At 45.5% G+C, this 15,067-nt stretch overlaps 1 protein-coding gene across 4 annotated transcripts in view; it reads left to right on the top strand.

Moving 5' to 3' along the window:
• Positions 1-967: 967 nt before the first annotated feature.
• Positions 968-15,067, top strand: part of MPPED2 (metallophosphoesterase domain containing 2) — a 210,870-nt gene continuing 196,770 nt past the window's right edge. Inside the window, exons 1-2 of one of the 4 annotated variants that reach the window (XM_027562769.1) lie at positions 968-1,137; positions 6,841-7,089. In XM_027562769.1, the coding sequence (XP_027418570.1) occupies positions 6,962-7,089 (128 nt within the window). In that variant the 5' untranslated portion in view covers positions 968-1,137; positions 6,841-6,961. Of the gene's footprint in view, positions 1,138-2,355; positions 2,697-2,920; positions 3,025-6,840; positions 7,090-15,067 lie in introns of those variants that run through there. The other 3 variants (XM_027562773.1, XM_027562772.1, XM_027562771.1) reach the window with 3 other exon arrangements.

Consider the following 15,067-nt stretch of genomic DNA (forward strand, 5'->3'; position numbering starts at 1 on the left):
TTTTCTTCCATAATCCAAAGTAGCAGGGGAAAAAAGGGGGCAAACTGATTTTTTACAATGTTTTTGAACTGCTTATCCTTCGGGGAAAATGTGCCCCAAAGGCCAAAATGTTAATACTTAGACTCTGCCTCTCCTCACCTCCCTAAATTGAACCTGGAGGTGAAAGAAATTGTCAGCTGGGTTGGCCTTTTCTTTCTCAGGAACAACATTGCAGAAAGAAAGAGGTGTGTGTGCATGCGTGTGTGTGTCTGTGTGTGCAGAAAAAGGTGCATAGCTTTACCCCATTAAAGTCTAAGCTCTGAGAAGGGAGGAGACCCAGGGTCGGCCTCCCCAGTTTCAGCGCGGTGCCGGAGCCGCTCTCCTTGCCCCCAGGCAAGCTCTGCGCCCTGGAGCTGTGCCAGGACTCCAGACCGCGCCTGGCAGGTCGGTGGGTGGGGGGGCCTGGGCCCTGGGTGTTCCCTTTGCAGAAGACGCCCATTTGGAGGGAAAACTCCCTTTATTTTCCTGGGGCTCCGTAGCCCCCCTCCTCAGTCCCCTATCATTTTTACGCTGATCACACTCATGATGATGAACTTGCAGCTCAGCTTCCTGCCGCCTGCTTGACCCGGGAGCACCAGCAGGCTACCGGCCTCGCCCTTAGCTCCCGCCTCCTCTCGCAACCTCGGGGCCTCGGGGCGCCAGTGGGGGCTCCAGAGGGCCGGGGCTGCAGCAGGGGCGCGCGAGGGCGCGGGGTCCCGCCGGGGAGCGCGCACGGAGCGGCGCCTCGGCCGCCCTGCTTCCTGGAGCTCTGCTCCTTTGACCCCAGTGGCAGTCCCTGTCACTGCACCGCTCTCGTTCCCTCCGGCTCGCCGCGCCCTCGCTCCCTCTCCTCGCCCCCACGCTCGCTCTCTCCCCAGATCGAGGCTGCTCGGGTCCTTTCTCCCCCCGCCCCCCGCCTCCCTCTCGCGCCGCGCCCCCGGCCCCCCGCCCCAGCCCGCGGCGGGACCTTCGGGGTCGAAGGTTCTGGCCCGCCCGCGCCCCTCGCCGCCCCCGCGCGCCCCCCGCGCGCCTCCCGCCGGCTCCGGCTGCTCCGCGATGGATCGCTTGCTCGTCGGGCGCTGAAGGCATCCCCGGGACCCGGAGCGCAGCCCGGGAAAGGTAATCCGCCCCGGGAAGGGAGGCGGAGGGCGGGGGAGGGGGAGGAGGCGGCCGGGCGCCCGGTGCCGCGCGCGAGAGGAAGGGAAAAAAATGCACACACAAAGCGGAGCCCGGGTGAGAGGTGCCTTGTCAGAGGCGCGTGCGAGGGGCTCGGAGGCTGCGGACCGCGGCTGCCCCGGTGCCCCTGACAGTCGCTCGAGTCGGCGCTTTCCGGGCAATTCGGAACCCGAGGAGGGCTTTTTTCCAACCCCCGGAGCGAAAGCGAATTCTTTTTTAGGAGCTGTCTCCCTCCCACTCCCCATGTCGCCCCTCTGCCCTTCTCCCCTCCCCCCGGCCCTATCCTCGGCCCCCGACCTCCCGGGGTCCCCACCTCGCCGCTCCCTCCTCCGCCGGGCTCTTTTAGCAGCGGAGGAGGGGGTGTAGGCGAGGGGCAGCGGCGAAAGCCGGGCGGCGGGGATGGGGGTGGGGACGAGGGCACGGCGAGCTGTTTACTAGAAAGTCCCGGGGTTCTGTGTTCGAGCCGCCCGGGCCTAGGCCCGGGTGCATTGTGTTGGCCCGAGCCCTGGGCGCCCGCGGCGGCCGGAGCGAGGTGCGGCGGCCGGGAAGGCGCCGCGCAGCTTTGTGCTGGGTCTGCGCTCCGCGGCCGCCCTCGGGCCGCCTGCGCGCGCGCCGCTCTCGCGCGGGGCCGTTTCTCACCCTCTCCCCGCGCTCCAACCTGGATCTCCCCCGCCGCCTCCTGTCTCCGCGATCGCAGCCTGCAGAGCGGGCCAGCGACCCGGGCTGGGCGGCGGGGGACGAACGGCCAGAAAAAGTAACCGTTGCCGCTCGATTCTTCCCTCGGGAGGCAGGAGTTTCTTTGCTATTTACATGTAACAGGGTTGTCTTTGCAAAACCTTTGAATTCCGAGGTTTTGCGGCCTAGGAGGTGAAGGGGGCATTTTTCCTGGAGATTGGGGAGGGTATTAGAATCCACCAGCAAGGAAAGAAATTAAGGATGCCCCAGTGGGCGGATTTATACCACACCCCTCCCCAGGACACCCCAAATTAAGTGCAAATGCAGGTCTTGAAAAATGTGTAATCGAGATGCTGCAAACACACACAAACAGGTCAGGGTGGGGGGAAAAAACAAAACAAAACTTTAAGTGAAAGAAAAGATTTCCAAAGAGGGGGGTGGAAATCCGTGGCCTCCACACCCCCTTCGAACGTTCGCTGGATCCCTCCCTTTCTCTGCCGCTCCAAGGATGCAGCCCGGCAGCTCCGGGGCAGAGAGCAGGGAGGCGCCGGCGGCCCCGGGCGCGGGTTCGGCTCTCAGGATTCGGGGATGCCAACGCGCCCTGGAGGCTGACGTCGGGGGCGTGGGGCTGTGATGCTCGAGCGAGGATGGCGCGGTGTCAGAGCCATTGGCCGCCGGTGGTCATCAATCAATTCGGGGCTGGGGAAGCGGTAGAGAAAGAAGGACAAGCGCCCAGCGGAGCCTGGGGCCGCGAGCGCCAGCGCCAACAGTGCCAGCCGCGGCGGCCGCGGCGGAGACGACGGCGGTGGCAACGAGGGACTGAGCGAGTAAGGCGAGCTGGTGCTCCAGGAAAGAAGGGGGAGCTGTAACCCGGACAAGCCGGCCGTGAGCCGGGAGGGCAGGGCGCGCGCGCGCGCGAGTGAGTGAATGAGTGCGTGTGTGTGTGTGTGTGTGTGGTTGCTGACCCCCCTCTCCCACAACTGCCCACCGTAGATTTAAAACAAACACACCAATCCAAAGTAGAGAATTCCGCACCCCCCGCCCCACCATATATAGACTCCACGCGTTGCCAGAGGCGCGGGAGAAAAGTCCTGCCCTTTCTCTCCGAAAGAATGTGCCAGCCGGGTGTCCGAAGTGCTGGAGACAAGTTCAGGTGTAAGTGCGTTGGGAGGGAGGGCGCTCTGTGGACAGAGGGCACGTGGAACTTTGTGCATCCGTCTAAAAACCTTGGCGGAGAAACCGCCCGGAAGGCTTCTGGGCATCGCTCCGGGATACAGGGATGAGTAACTGGAGATGGGCATAAAAGAGTAAGGGCGTAAGTTGAGAAAGCACTCGATCTGTGCGGCAGAGGGAGGAGAGAGCGAAATTTGGCGGAGTTGGAGCCGGCGAGTTCCAAAGTCCGGCCAGGAGGTTGGTCGGACGATATTCTTAGGGGCTAGTGAATAAAATGAGCATCCTTGTTTAAACGAGGAAATCCCGGGCTCCTTTCTCATAGGCTGTGCCGTGCGGTGTTCGGGTAGAGAGGTCATGAGTTGTTGCTTTGAAACTTTTGGTAAATTGGACTTCTGGTGTCTAGGAGGTGGAGACAGTTACTTAATTCCTCAGCTTTTAATCCTTTCATTGCCAGCAGACTTTAAAAGGATTTCCCACTAGATTCCTAAAAAAGAATATTGCAAGTTGCACAGCTTAAGGCACAGGAGAAGTGATTGCTGTCTAGGAAATGCAAAATGTGCTCACATGATTTTTTTTTTTTTAAAGAGAAAATCAAAGTAGCACCAGCATGAATGTTTGGCAATGTCAGTCCCTTTTAGATTTTTCTTTAGGATTGCTGGCATTTAGTACTGGGTTCCTTTGTTTTGTAAAGCAAATGTATTGAAGTATAAAAATGGAAATTTAAAAAAGAGTACTGCTCTCTTTAAATATTATACATAAAAAGTAATGTGTGTGATGTGGATGAGGTGCTCCAAAATCTGATCATTTGGAGGGTTTTACTGCCTGTATGAAGCAAGGGGATGCAGGTTCTTAGTAGTTTGAGGCGGTGTATCATTCTGTCTTGTTTCAAGCTTTTTCCAGGTTTCTCAGATTAGAGGAGGGAGTTTACCAAAAAAAAAAAAAAAAAATGCCTTTCCCATGTGTTGGTGTTTCATATTCTTGATATATGATTATCCTGTGATGTGAATGGGGGTGAACATAGCATTTTTAAAAAATAAGCTTTTTCTTGACTCGTCTGTAAAGGTTCCTGTGAAAGTTTTGAAGCTCTCTGCCTCAGTCTGACATTTTCTTCAAAGGACTCCAGATTAAAGAAGATAGACGCTGCAGGTGCACTGTTTCGATAAAACATTTGAAAGAGAACATGGTAAAGATGAATTCAAATGAGGTGCCAGCCACCCATTTACCCTTTTGAGTTACAGGGGCCTGTGCTTGCTGATGAAAAGATGTTCTATTTGTCTTACTGGAGCAAAGGTGCAAAAAGGCACAGATCTCACTTGGTAGAAAAGGCAATCCCATGTTGCCTCTGGGATATAGTGGACCATATAAGAGAGCAAATTGATCACCTTCTAAGTTCTTTCTTTTCTGGACTTCAAATGGGAGGGTCTAATGCTAACTACTGTAGGTCATTACCTAGATATTTACATAATAGGTATGTATCTTTCATTTCTAGGCCATTTTGCTGAGTTTAATTAGTGAGTTTACTCCAGGAACATTTAAACTGTTTCTGGCTCCGGGTGCAGAGATTGTTACAGAGAGGTCACAGTGGTCTAGACATGAATTTTATTTCCTTTGCTTCTTAATGTTCTGTATTTCACACAATAGACATTGATGGCAGGAACATAAGAATTGCCATGTAATTTTTACACCACTCTCTAATTTATGCAAACACTAAGTTCTCCAGTCTGAAAATGTGTATTTTTTCCCCCTCTGTGCTTTGATGGCTAACATTCTTTTTAATGACAGTCATTTCTATAACAGGAAGATGTTTTCATTTGTATTTACTTTTCAGCATGTCGCAATTATGCAGTTTTGCACTTCATTCGTGTCTCGGTACTTTGTGTCTCAAAAGAGAATTACAGTACTTAGAACAGGACTGCAATTTGAAGCAGGTGTTGTGTTTTACTGTTATGCAAAATAACAGTAAAATATAATTGTGGGGGAAATTAAGGAAACAGCTGCAAACTTGGTATGAAAACTGCTACATTATGATTTGTAAGCAGTTCTTATAGATATCTTACATCAGAGAAGCAGGCAAAGATTTTAATTTCGTTAATCCTAGTGGCCTGGTTGTCTGTCAGCCAGTGCTTAGAGGACTCATACCTCCCATGAAGTCAGGAAGAAGAAAGAGAACCCAAAATGACACTTTGTTTAAAATGCCAGAGCAGGAGGGATTCATGTCTTGGCAGCGCCATTGTGTGTTAGGAACGCAGGCAAGGTGGGTGTTATTTAGCTTGCTTTGCTAATATGAAGAAGGCAATGATTTGAGTAGAAGGCTATGGAATTTCTTAGCTCAGCTAGCATATGGAGGACTACACAAGCCCTGGGTTGTAAAATAATAAAATAAATGGCCTATGGCAAGCCATCTGCCTTTTGCTTGATATTTAAGGTGTTTCATGCCAAATTTAAATCTAATCTTATTATTCTAAATATTTTTATTTGAGATAGCATCTAAGATTCCCAGAACTTCATGGTGCACTTGGTGGACGTATTGTAATGCAGAGCGCTTAAAGTAAGAGTGTGGGTTAACCCAAGGGTATCCAAGGAGCATGCTGTCCCCTTCTTGAAAACTTCCCTGATCAATTGCAACAGCTTAGAGGCAGGGATGGGCTCTGCTCAGTCTTTGTGCACCTGCTGTAAAAATAAACATCCTCATTTCTGAACCCAGTGCAGCAAATAATATAGTGTCTTTTAGACAAATAATCAAAATGAGCTGAAAAAAATTTTAAAGGATGAAACCAGCTACTGAGAATATTGCAGAACCAAGCAGGAGTGAGGGCTTCCCTTATGGCTCAGCTGGTAAAGAATCTGCCTACGATTCAGGAGACCTGGGTTTGATCCCTGGGTTGGGAAGATCCCCTGGAGAAGGGAAAGACTAGCCACTCCAGTATTTTGGCCTGGAGAATGCCATGGACTGTATAATCCATACGGTCACAAACAGTCAAGACATGACTGAGAGACTTTCACTTTCAAGCAGGAGTGAAGCGGTAGATTCCATGGCCACCCTTCTTTACTGCTCCTTCTGGTCTTCAAGAGGCTGGTAATGAATGCACCCAAAATGGTAATCCAAGCCTGGATGTGTTCAACTTTCCCCTGAGTAACTGGACGGTTTTAAGAACCTATGTTACATGTAGCAAGAAGGATTTGCCTTAACATAAAGTTCTTGGCTGGAATAGAATCCATATGTATACCGTGCTTTGAGTACCTATGTATTTTGGAACCACTGAAAAATTATATGTGATGTGTGCATATATTATGTGTGTATCATAGTTACACACAGGTATCTGTGATGAACACAGCATTTTAAATTTACATTTGGCATTGTGTTTTATGGCTGTGCTAAGCACTGAGGTTTCAAATTATTCTGTGACACCAACTTTGTACAGACCAAACGTTCCAATTAGCAGGGAAGGTTTGGAAGACTCTCCACTTCGAGCTCAAACCATTTATAGTTAGACACCATGGCAACTGTGGATGTGCCCTTCCGTAATTCACGTTAAGTGGCATAATTATAATTAAAGAGGAAATCTTAGTTTGAACACCATTGAAATGATTTGCTAGCAGCCAGCCGTGTCGTTTGGAGTGCCATGTCCATTCTGAAGTACGTGCTGGATGGAGAGTTGGGAAAGGTTTTGTCCACGAAGCGACCACACAGATTAAGATTTTTCCTGAACCAATTTCACATCCAGGTGTCACGTCTGACATTGTTTAGAACATCCTCTTTTTCTTTGTCCTCATTTTTTTTGTTTTGTTTTTTTCCAGAAACGCAGAGCAGTATTGATGAGTAGATCCTTGGGTTCAGAGGTTGGCTGAAACGCACCATGCCCACTTCCATCCTTCGCTCCGGAAAGTTGTGAATTGCTCATGCCTATAGAGAGGAAGGATGGCACATGGGATTCCTTCTCAAGGCAAAGTTACCATCACGGTGGATGAGTACAGCTCCAACCCCACCCAGGCATTCACGCACTACAACATCAACCAGAGCAGGTTCCAGCCGCCACATGTACATATGTAAGTATCGCTTGTGAACTTAAAAAAGTTAGCCATCAGGGAATTAGAAAGTCGCTAATGACTTGGAGAATAAAAGATGTAGGCTTCACCAAACAGATGGCTTATCTGTGGTTCCAAGTATGGCTCAGAGGAATCCTCTGCATCTGGGTAACGCTGAACGTTTCCAGAGTATGTACAGTCGACCATAATTTGCTATTAGATCTTTAGAGCCCTCAAGGGCTTGCCTACATTTTGTGGATAACAACAGAGAGGTTCAGATATTCACCTGATGTCACACAGCTGATTTTGGCAGATTCCCGACCCCTAGTTCAGTTCGGATTTACCTTGCATTGCTTGCTTCCCTGATGAAATGTCCTTAACATTTCTGTAGTTTTTTTCCCCGCTATAGCTCACCCCACCAGCCCTTTACATTCAGCTGGGAAATAGGCCTAATTGGGACTAACTGTCCAGCCACTGCTAAATCTGTTGTCTTGCCTGTTGCTCGTAGAACGTGTGCAGCATGCTGCTGGATTTGAACAATATGGGGAACAAAGGATTAAGGACAGTGGGTTCCAGGAATTGTACTTTTCCCTCACTCCCTCATACTTTTTATTTAAGCCCTGTCTCGGTTTAAACTGTTTAAGGAACAAAGTGCGGGAGAAATCCAGAGGCAAGGATTTTGCAGCACCTGGGTGCGCACCAGCTTTTTTTTCTGTTCCTCTGCTACAGGATGTGCTGGGCTTTCAGCAGGAGGGGCAAAAGGTCACCATCTCCCTTGTTTATTCAAGGCCTGGTGCTCATTCTCTATTAGACCCTTCCAATGTCTAACATGAGTCTTTCATGGTAGGACTAAACCCCTTTGAAAAGCATTGTATAGTCAAGAGAGAAAGGAGGTTAGGGATCTGTTGACTGATTTTGCCATTCCTGGCAAAATTGAACTCGGGGCATGTCCAAGTCACAAGCTCTTTTTTTAAAAGTAATTGTTTTATTTGGGCATTAAAAAAAAAACAACCCAGTAAGTCCACCTCCCTCCCACCACCAACACAGACACACACACAGATACATGCAACCCCCTCCTCAAATTTACAAACACTAACCAAACACAAAGATCTTTCTCTTGACTGCCTGGGTATTGTCATAAGTACTAGGATGTTACTTTGCAAGTTTGCATATTCTGTAGAGCTCCTCAATTATCTATGATAGGATTTCTGCAAAAAAAAAAAAAAGAAGAAATAGAGAAATCCTTGCAAATGGTTAATGCTAAACTATTTCTAAGATTTTTATACTCTCTTTAAATCAGGATATGTTCATAATAATGAAGGTTTCTTGGTTTTAAGGAAAAGTTTTTAAGGGAAAGACTTTTCTTTGTTAAAATGGCTTTTCTGAATACTAACTGTGTGTTAATTTCAAATATTCCTTTTATTCTTCTGCTTCTAATAATTGCTTTTCCTTCAAATATGTTATAGAATGTGTGTAAACTGGACTTAGGAATCCTTGAGCTCTGCTTTGCTGGTGTAACATTTCTATTAAAGAATGGCACAGCACTTTGTGGATTTTTGTTTCCTTCCAGGCAAAAGAAAGTATGTTTTGCCCCAGATTCCTTGGAAAACGACTGACAGGGAATCTCAGCTTAGTCTTTGCTTGTTTGTAGCCCTAAGATTCCACTGGTGAGCTGTGAATGCACAATGATATTTTAAAAATCATGTAGCCTTAGAACTGATGTACATGGTCTAGCCATGAAAAATTTGAAGGATCAGATTATACCTTTTATGAAAACAAGCCTTGAAAAGTGGAGTTTGCAGTGGCGGCTTGGACAGTTGTGTAGCCCTCTTACCCGACTTCTGCCCTGGGAGTAGTAGTTCTTCCACGGTTAACTCCAGGTGCCCTTGGCACCTTCATCACCCATGAGCAAGGGCGCAGGTGGAGGGCTTCCCACCTACACCTTTTGTTCCAGCCACGCATGTTGGCACCCCGTGGGCCTTTCTGTCTTGGTGCCATTGCCTTCACTGTTTCTCACAGCTGAGACGCTCACATTTCAGCTCTGCTGAGAGTCAATTCTTGGCCCTCTGCATCTAGGAAACCTCTTCTGTCTTCCCCAGTCCAGAGTGACTGTGCCCATCCATCCCCCACCCTCCACCGACATGACATTTTCATCACTTGGTGTTTTCCTCCAACCAGACCACCTCCATTTTTATTCTTCTCTGTTTCTCTCTTACCCCTCCGTTCTCCCTACCTTCTCTCAAACGATATCATTCTTTTTTTAAAATACTGGGGCAGGTTTGTTTTATTAAAAACAGTTTTTAACATTTATTTGTTTGCTGTGCTGGGTCTTGGTTGTGTCACGTGGGCTCCTCAGTCTTCACTGAGGCACGTGAGGATCTTTAGTTGTGGCACTGTGGCATGTGGAATCCAGTTCCCGGACCGGGCATCGAACCCAGACCCCTGCGTTGGGAGCATGGAGTCTTAACCACTAGACCACCAGGAAAGTCCTGTATCATTCATTTCTTTTTCAAGGCAAGGATTGAGCAGGTGACAGGTGTTTAGAAATATTGACTGATCACTTGATTGATCCATGGATTTGATTGTGCATTGTGTTGAAAAATTGTGATTGAGATTTGGAGATGTTCATTGGGATCTCTGACCAGTCTTAACACTCAGTGTTGTTTGAAAGAAGGTACACATTATCAAGATGCTGGCCAACCTTTTCCTTGACCTTTCTTTTCCATGCTTGGTCCCCTAGCACAGAGACAAGCCCATACTGGGCATTCAGATTTTTTGGTTAAATATGATCATGTTATATCTAAAAAGATTGCCCAGGGTCTAAATAGAAACCTAAATTGGCTGGAAAATACCTATAAAATATTTAGTCTAAAATTTCTTCAGTTTTTCTAAATTTTTAACATGTCATAGTTAAAACACAAAAGAGCTCTACTCCTCTCCCTGAAGGTATTTTGTCTTTTCTTCTTGAATAGTTGCTCATTTATTTTGCATGAGTTTCTTAGAACATTGGCTTTCCTTTTGCACTTACAACTGACGTCTGTGGAGACCCATGACAGATCGCCTGGATTGAAGTTACAGTGCTGATCCGTAAAGTGAGCTTTTTCTTTCAGGAAACCTAGTTGAGGTTTAGTTAACTTGTTTAAGAAATAGTTCACTTCCTATTTAATTAGTTTGTCGCACCTTAGCTTTGTGACCCATCTTGGACAATTTACCTTCTCTCTTAGTAAATGTAAACATTTGCACCAAATGATAGATATGAACCCTTTTAGCTCTGACATACCAAGATTAAGATTGCAGTTAGGACATTTATTTGCAGGATGTGCTGTGAGGGGAACACCCATGCGTAAGACCCAGTTCCCATCTTCATAACCTCATCATTGATTTCAAAGCTGTCAGTTCAACTGGCATTAAGGGTTTACCACATGGTCCTGGTTTGGTTTCACTTGGGAGTTCTGAACAGGTTGTCACCAGGCCTTCTAGGAATCACTGGTCAGCATCTCTGCCTGTGATGTAGGGAAGTTTTTTTTTTTTTTTTAAAGAAAGCAATCCCATATGACCTTGGGAAAGAAAATTAAAGCACAGCTGAAGTTGACAGGGCAGAATTGAACCCAGAATTTCTTATCCAGATTCTTAAAGATACTGATAGATGTGATGGTTGAAAACCAGCAATTAACAGGGCTTCATTTTTCTACAGCCCTGTCATGTTCCCAAGCAGAATGCTATTTAGTATTTTTAATGATGAAACTTATTTAGTATTTTCAGTGAGGGTAGGAGCAGGTGCTCAAGGAATCAGTGTAGATCTCAAAACACCAACAAGATTTTGTATGTTTTACATTGTCTGAGGCCTAATTAAGTACTGTAAAACATCTTTAGTAAGGTATCTAACCATATCTGTTTTTGCATCAAAAGTCACCCTTCAGTCCCTTGCAAACCAGGATGATTGGCTACCCTATTGAGGTTAATTCCTCACTTTTTTCTTTCAAGATTGGTTGCTAGGAAGCTCAAATTAAATTTTATTTTCAGTTTTGGACACTTTGTACTTTCTTGTCCATGGCTTTAGTTGCCAACACCCCTGGAATCTTACTTAACTCTTTTTCTTTTACATTTGTTTTGAGGAGGCAGGGTAGTATAGTGGTCTGTGTCACCAGTGGAATTAGATTGTTGGATTTAAAACCTGGTTGCATGACTTACTAGCTGCATAACCAACTGTGGAGAAGTGTATTAACTTCCCTTTTTTCCCATCTCTAAAATATAGATGATAAAAGTAGCACCTATCTCCAAAGGTTCTTGTGAAGGTTAAAAACATTATTATCTGTAAAGCTTTTAGAGGAATGCTTAGTATATAGTCTGTACTCAATAATTGTTAACTCTTCTCATAGATGATTGTTTTATTGATTCTGCACTTTATTATTCTGTCTCAGTTCATTTTGAAAATTAGTGGAGTATAGATAAATGGATAAATAAGAAAATCACTGGTAAGTTTTGTCCTGTCTTCCTCAAGGAGTCATTACTAGCAAACTTGTCCTACGCTTAGTTGCTCAGTCATGTCTGCGACCCATTGGACTGTAGCCCAACAGGTTCCTCTGTCCATGGGCTTTTTCAGGCAAGAATACTGGAGTGAATTACCATTTCTTTTTCCAGGGGATCTTCCCAACCCAGGTATCAAACCCACATCTCCTGTGTCTCCTGCATGGCAGGTGGATTCTTTACCCGCTGAGCCATCGGGGAACCCGTAGTAGCAAACTTGGCTGGGTGTAATTTTTAGCTGTCAATGTTGGAAGGTGCCCTGACTTCTTTTTTAAAATTTTTTCATTTTTAAAATTTTTTACTGAAATATAGTTGACTTGCAAAATTGTATTAGTTTCAGATATACAACATAGTAATTCTATATTTTTATACTTTATATTCCACATAAAGTTATTATAAAATATTGGCTATATTCCCAGTGCTCTATATTGCATTCTTGTAGTTTATCTATTTTATATCAATAGTTTGCACCTCTCAATCACCCACACCTGTTTTGCCCCTCCCTCTGCCTCTCACCAGCAGTCTGTTCTCTGTCTGTGTTTCTGTTTTACTATATTTGTCCTTTTATGTTTTAGATGCCACATGTAAGTGAAAATGTATAGTATTTGTCTTCCTCTGTGCCCTGACTTAGTGCCTGTTGGGATGTCTCACCTACCTTGAGTTATTCATGGGTTTGTCAGCCCCAAGGGGACAAGGAATCTGGAGAGCTGAGTGTTGTCACCTGATTTTTCCCTGTAGAATCATAGTGGCCTGCATTCACTTGTGCTAGTCTCAAGCCTTCTAGCCCTATCAGTGTCTGAGGCTCTGTACCTATGGCTGAGGTTAAAACAGAAGCATTAAGTCAGTCAGTCAGTTTAGTTGTTCAGTCGTGTCCGACTCTTTGTGACCCCACGGACCAGACCGCAGCACACCAGGCTTCCCTATCCATCACCAACTCCCGGAACTTGCTCAAACTCGTGTCCACCAAGTCAGTGATGCTATCCAACCATCTCATCCTCTGTCGTCCCCTTCTCCTCATGCCTTCAATCTTTCCCAGCATCACGGTCTTTTCCAGTGAGTCAGTTCTTCACATCAGGTGGCCAAAGTATTGGAGCTTCAGTTTCAGCATCAGTCCGTCCAATGAACACTCAGGACTGATCTCCTTTAGGATGGACTGGTTGGATCTCCTTGCAGTCGAAGGGACTCTCAAGAGTCTTCTCCAACACCACAGTTCAAAAGCATCAATTCTTCGGCACTCAACTCTGTTTATAGTCCAACTCTTACATCCATACATGAGTACTGGAAAAACCATAGCTTTGACTAGATGGACCTTAGTGGTTAAAATAGAAGCCTTAAGAGTTAACTGGATTTAACCAGGACTGAGTACAAATGGTATAGCTTGAGCTGGGGAATGAGGACAGTGTTCACACGGTTGCTGATAATGTGGTGTGAAGTCAGAGATCTCTATCCGAAAGCTGATCTCACTAGTTGCTGGCTTGGCTAGGTGATGATGGGCTGGATTACTGAACTTCTATCTTCTCATCTGTAAAATGGGTTCAATGACTCTCTAAGATGGTTGTCAGCGTTACTTGAGATGATGTATATGACATAGTGCCCAGAAGATAGCATTGGTAAATAAATGCTGTGATCATACTTCTGGTCTTGTCCAGTAGCTGGTGAGCATGAAGTGTTAACATCTTTTTTTTTCCTGAACTGCTTGTGTGAAACTTGACAAGTCCAATTTGTCCTTGTTGCTTTGTTGCATTTTAGAGCATCTGTCAGTGTTTGCTTGGGCATTGCTAATCAAAAATGGTCTGAAGCTTTTAGGGTATCCTGGTGATCATCCCATGCCGAATTCTTACAAGATTTTGTTTGTCTAATCTCAAGTTTTATTCTTAAGTGGTAGGAAATAAATATTTATTTCAGGTCTATATTAGTTATCCTTGGCACTTCCGAGGTGGCAGAGTGGTAAAGAATCCACCTGCCAGTGCAAGAGATGCTTGGGACACAAGTTTGATCCCCGGGTCGGGAAGATTCCGATGAAGTAGGAAATGCCAACCCACTCCAGTATTCTTGCCTGAAAAATCCCAAGGACAAAATAGCCTGGTAAGCTACAGTCCATGGAGTCACAAAGAGTCAGACACAACTGAGCGACTGAACACAATAGGTATCCTTAGATATAAGAAGAAAGTTACAGAAGAGTGTTAGAGAATGATGCCATTTGGTTAAAAAAAAAATCTCAAAATGTGTAAAAAGATAAATATCAACATTATTGGGGATTCTGTAGGGAATAAATTTACAAATAAATTTAGGGGAGGGAATGATAGGTAAAGATCTTAACACTTTTTTATTTTATATACTTTCATCTATTTTATAAGAATTCTATAATGCTTTTATGATTAAAAAAACATTTAGTTAAAGAATGATAAACATGTGATTTGTCTGCAGTCCCTTCTGCTTTTAGTTAGCAAGATTTGCGTTGAAGGCTCACTCTCATGTAAATCTGCTTTCTTTGGGCCCAGCTTCCTTGGGTGGTACCTTCTTCTGTTCTGTGTTGTAATCCAGGTAGAGACCAAAGGCTGTTTCTTGGTTCAGTGTCATTCAGCTTGCTCCTCTATGTGAAGATGTGAGGCCATAGATGCTGCTGACTTCTTAGCATCTAATAGAGGGACATCTATTTAAGAAATGCTGTCAAGTTCATTTTTGGAAGCCAGAAAAGTGTACAGTATCGATAAATAAAGAGCTTGCTGTCGCAGATGACTTGACAGTATTTCAGGGAACCTGGATTCTGGTCCTGTCTTGGTCACTAATTAGGTCTGTGATCCTGAGCAAGTTGAGCATCTTTGAATTTCAAGTTCCTCACCAGCTGTTGCACTCGATGCACTTTAGCATCATTCCTTCCTACCCTGGCCGTCTAGGGTTTCCTCTTTTCTTCTCTTTCCTTTAGTCTGTTTGAAATAAAGAACAATAATCCCTCATCATTAGTGATATTCTGTAGGGAAAGACTACATAGTGAGACATCACGGGGATACACTGGAGGAGAAGACCAGTGACTCCCCACCTCGCATAGGGAGGAAGAGGAGTATCAATGAATGAGTGATTGTCTGGGGCTCTGTAAAATTACACAGTACTCACAAGGTAGAGATTCATTCTTTGTCGAAGAGCTGGGTTGCATTAGCTGTGTGGAAAAAAAAAAATTCTAAACATTTTTCTCTTGGTAAGCCGCTTTCTCATTCTCATTACAAATTTATCACTGGCCTGCACATTAGCATGGCCATAATTTTTGTTAATGTTTTCAATCTGAAATTCATCTTGGAGATGCTGAATGGCCCTTTTGGTTTGTGCTCATGTACAAACACAGGGTGTTTTTTCTTTTCCTCTCTCATTTCTTTTAAAAAATAAGTTCTTTTTCCTGTTATGCTCCCTGAGGGTACTGGTCTCGTGGTCCATGACAGTTTAGGCTTCATTTCAGAACTGACTTTTTTCCTATCCC

The sequence above is a fragment of the Bos indicus x Bos taurus genome, chromosome 15, assembly GCF_003369695.1.
Source record: "Bos indicus x Bos taurus breed Angus x Brahman F1 hybrid chromosome 15, Bos_hybrid_MaternalHap_v2.0, whole genome shotgun sequence".
Classification (NCBI taxonomy): Eukaryota; Metazoa; Chordata; class Mammalia; order Artiodactyla; family Bovidae; genus Bos; species Bos indicus x Bos taurus.